Genomic DNA, 3,111 nt, shown 5'->3' on the forward strand with positions numbered 1-3,111 from the left:
GAGCCCGCTTGCAGAAAGGGCAAGATATAAGCCGAATAAAATATACAAACAAATAAATAAACAATGCAGAAGCCGTAAATCCAAGCCTCAGTCTTCCTTCCGGCTCTGCACCCAAGGGAGGCTGCAGCTTCTGGCCAGCTGAGTTTTTATGAGCCTCTTGCAAATATCTTATCTGGGAAATGAAATCTGGGGAAAATCCAAAAAACAAATCAGCCATGAAACTGCTGTGGGGTGATAACTGGGCAGGGTGAGCCTTTGGGAATATCCAACGAGCCACAGCCCTTTCCCAGTTCATAAATTGTGTCTGCGATAGCTTCAGCTCTGCGATTCATCCGTATCTTTCCAGTAACAGACAGCTAGTGGCAATGCTGCTATGGGGCCATCTGCTGTCCCAGAGAAACCCAAACTAGAACAACCTCTTCCACCCCCGAGAAAGAATAACTGTCTGTTGTAGACTGTCCCATAGGCTACAGGATGAGAAGAACTGGGGAGAGCTAAGAAAACAGAACAGGACTTCAGAAAGAAAAGTCACTTAGCATTTATTGTGACAGCAATGCAGAGAATGTTAAACTTCGGGAAGTTACCTCCTCCACTCATCCCTCCAGCCGGGAAGGTAATTAATTAGGGCCAAATGAGGGAGCAGGGGTGCAAACGAGACAGGGGCCATGCAACATCCTGACAGTTAAAATTTTGCAAGTGTTTTCAATGGAGAATAAATCTGTGGGGCAAAATTACACACCAGATTACCCACGGCCGATTTGTGATCAGATCTCATGTTTGTTCCTTTGTTTGCATTTAAAGCAACAGCAGAGGATCTGTTGGGGGCTTTTAACACTTCCCCCCCACACACACACACTGTTTTCCTGTGCCCACCCTTAAATTGGTATTAGCCCATAGGAGAGAACAAGGCTTGCCAACTCGAGTTGGGAAATGCCTGGAGATTTGGGGAGGCTTTTAATGGGGGTATAATGCCACAGAGCCCACCCTCCAGAGCAGCTACTTCTTCCAGGGAAACTAATCTCTGTAGTCTACAGATCAATTGTAATTCTGAATCTCCAGGCCCCACCGGGAGGTTGGCAAGCCTAGAGAGTAGAAATGATTCTTCCTGCAAAAGAACATCCCATCCCAAAATTTCTCCTCCAGCTGTTCAAGTTGCAAACTTATCAAGTGAAGATAAAAATGGAATCCCCTGCCTTCCTTCCCTCTTCATCTTGGCCCGGATCTTGTATCCCCAGGTTCACAGCACTATGCAAAAGAGACGTTTCTCACGGAAAGGGTTCTCCGCAGAGGGCACCGGGGTCACCAGTGGATCTTCCTTGGCATGGGCTTCACAGTAAGCCAGTAGGTCAGCTGCTGCCTTGGACACCTACCAGGGAGAGAGGATCCCGAAGTCAGAGATTTGGGGAGGGGAGGATGGCACGCTTTTGGATGCTTTGGGTTTGACTACTGCAAAGCACAGTGCCCTGGGCTGCCCTTGGAAGCTGTGTAATCATTGCTTCCTGGTAACAGAAAAAAGCCAGCACGTGTGTGCAGGATTGGTGCGGGGGGGGGGAGAGAAGTTGCTTGGGAATCTCACCTTCATACGGTCAATGTTCACTTCCAGTTTAAGCTGCTCCACCGTCTTGCGGGCCTCTGCAATTTTGGCCATGTTGTTAGACATTATTCCTTACCAGCCTAGAGGCCCAACCTGCTGACAGCGGACCCAGAAAGCAAGAGACGGAGAATTAGTTCAATGGAAACAACTAACCCTTGGCTCGAGCTCCACTGCCAAAATACAGATGCTCAGTAACAGCGTCTTTGATCACAAAAACAGTTACTAAGTTGTGCAATAACAAACCACAACCACCCCTGCAACATACACACAGAGATATTTGGAGCATAATCTTTTATCCAGCCCAAGTGTTCCTTTTCCAGTCGTGGCCGGCCAGCTGACTCCTGGAAGTTCACAAACATACGAAGCTCTTTTATATCAAGTCCGTTTATCTTGGGATCGTCTGCTCTGATAGCAAGGCATTTCCCAGTCTGCCTCCCAAAATGCTTCAGCTGCAGCTAAATCATTAATAGTTTCCAATTGGAAATCCCCCCAAAATCCCCACAATTGAAAACTGGATGCTGAAAGTATGGGATCATTATATTCAAGAGAGTATCTATGACGACATGTATCAATCACAACACTACCCAAAAGAAACAGTTTTCTTCTCTAAATGGTTCCTGGTTTTTTAATACTTAACATGCAATGATTTTCATCCTCCCAGGCACCTTTCCTTTGTATCTTTAAACTAAAAGAATCTGTTGCACTAGAATCACTGATGTTTCATCTGCTGTTAGATATTATAATCTCGTTACATTATCTCTTCTCCTGTAGACTATACTAGTGTTAATGTAAGCTGATTCACAATATTGTATTTTATAGCAGCCTTGTATTTGTCATGTTTTAAAATAAAATTTTTTTAAAAAACACTTCAGCTGGAGGACTGAACCCCGGGCTTTCGGTATTCCAAGCAAGAGCTGTCCTGCAAAGCATGCTTCTTCCCCTGGAATTGAAATAGGAAGCTCCCTTTTGCTTAGTCGGACCACTGGTCTGTCTGGTCTTGCAGGACTCCTCTGTCTCTTTGGGTTCTCCCTACTCCCAGCCTTCCTTTAGGTGGAGATGCTGGGGTCTGACCCTGCAGCCTTCTACATGCTTGGTGTATGCTGTTCCACTGGGCCACAGCCCTTTCCCAGGCCAATAACCCCCGTTACTGGAAGGCAACAGCTCTTGCCATTATTTATGCCTGGTATCTTGTGTTCAGATCCTGACACTAAGCATGGAGGGTCTACTAAGAAGTTTGGGTTTTGTGGTAGCATTAATCCCCAGCATATACACACCCCTTTTGTGTAAGGGTCAGTAAGTGTGTGAGCTTGGACGTCCTCAGTTCAAACCTCACCTCTTGCATGAACTCACTCGGTGGCCATTAGCAAGATGTGATTTCATCAGCTATCCTCCCCTCCAAAATGTGGGGTTCAGAATACTGGCCAACCTTATAGGGGTATTGTAAGGATTGCTGAGATGATATATGTGGTGGCTATGAGAAATGCTATGTATTATTAAATTAAGCTCTGCTGAGCTAC

At 45.9% G+C, this 3,111-nt stretch overlaps 1 protein-coding gene across 1 annotated transcript; it reads right to left on the bottom strand.

Moving 5' to 3' along the window:
- Nucleotides 1-1,154: 1,154 nt before the first annotated feature.
- Nucleotides 1,155-1,693, bottom strand: GNG8 (G protein subunit gamma 8). Its single transcript, XM_054999678.1, has 2 exons — nt 1,577-1,693; nt 1,155-1,366 (listed from the first exon to the last, which is right to left on the bottom strand). Exons 1-2 carry the CDS (start codon nt 1,658-1,660, stop codon nt 1,238-1,240), a joined length of 213 nt encoding a protein of 70 aa, XP_054855653.1. The 5' UTR covers nt 1,661-1,693; the 3' UTR covers nt 1,155-1,237.
- Nucleotides 1,694-3,111: the final 1,418 nt, after the last annotated feature.

The sequence above is a fragment of the Eublepharis macularius genome, chromosome 15 (assembly GCF_028583425.1).
Source record: "Eublepharis macularius isolate TG4126 chromosome 15, MPM_Emac_v1.0, whole genome shotgun sequence".
In the NCBI taxonomy this organism is placed as follows: Eukaryota; Metazoa; Chordata; class Lepidosauria; order Squamata; family Eublepharidae; genus Eublepharis; species Eublepharis macularius.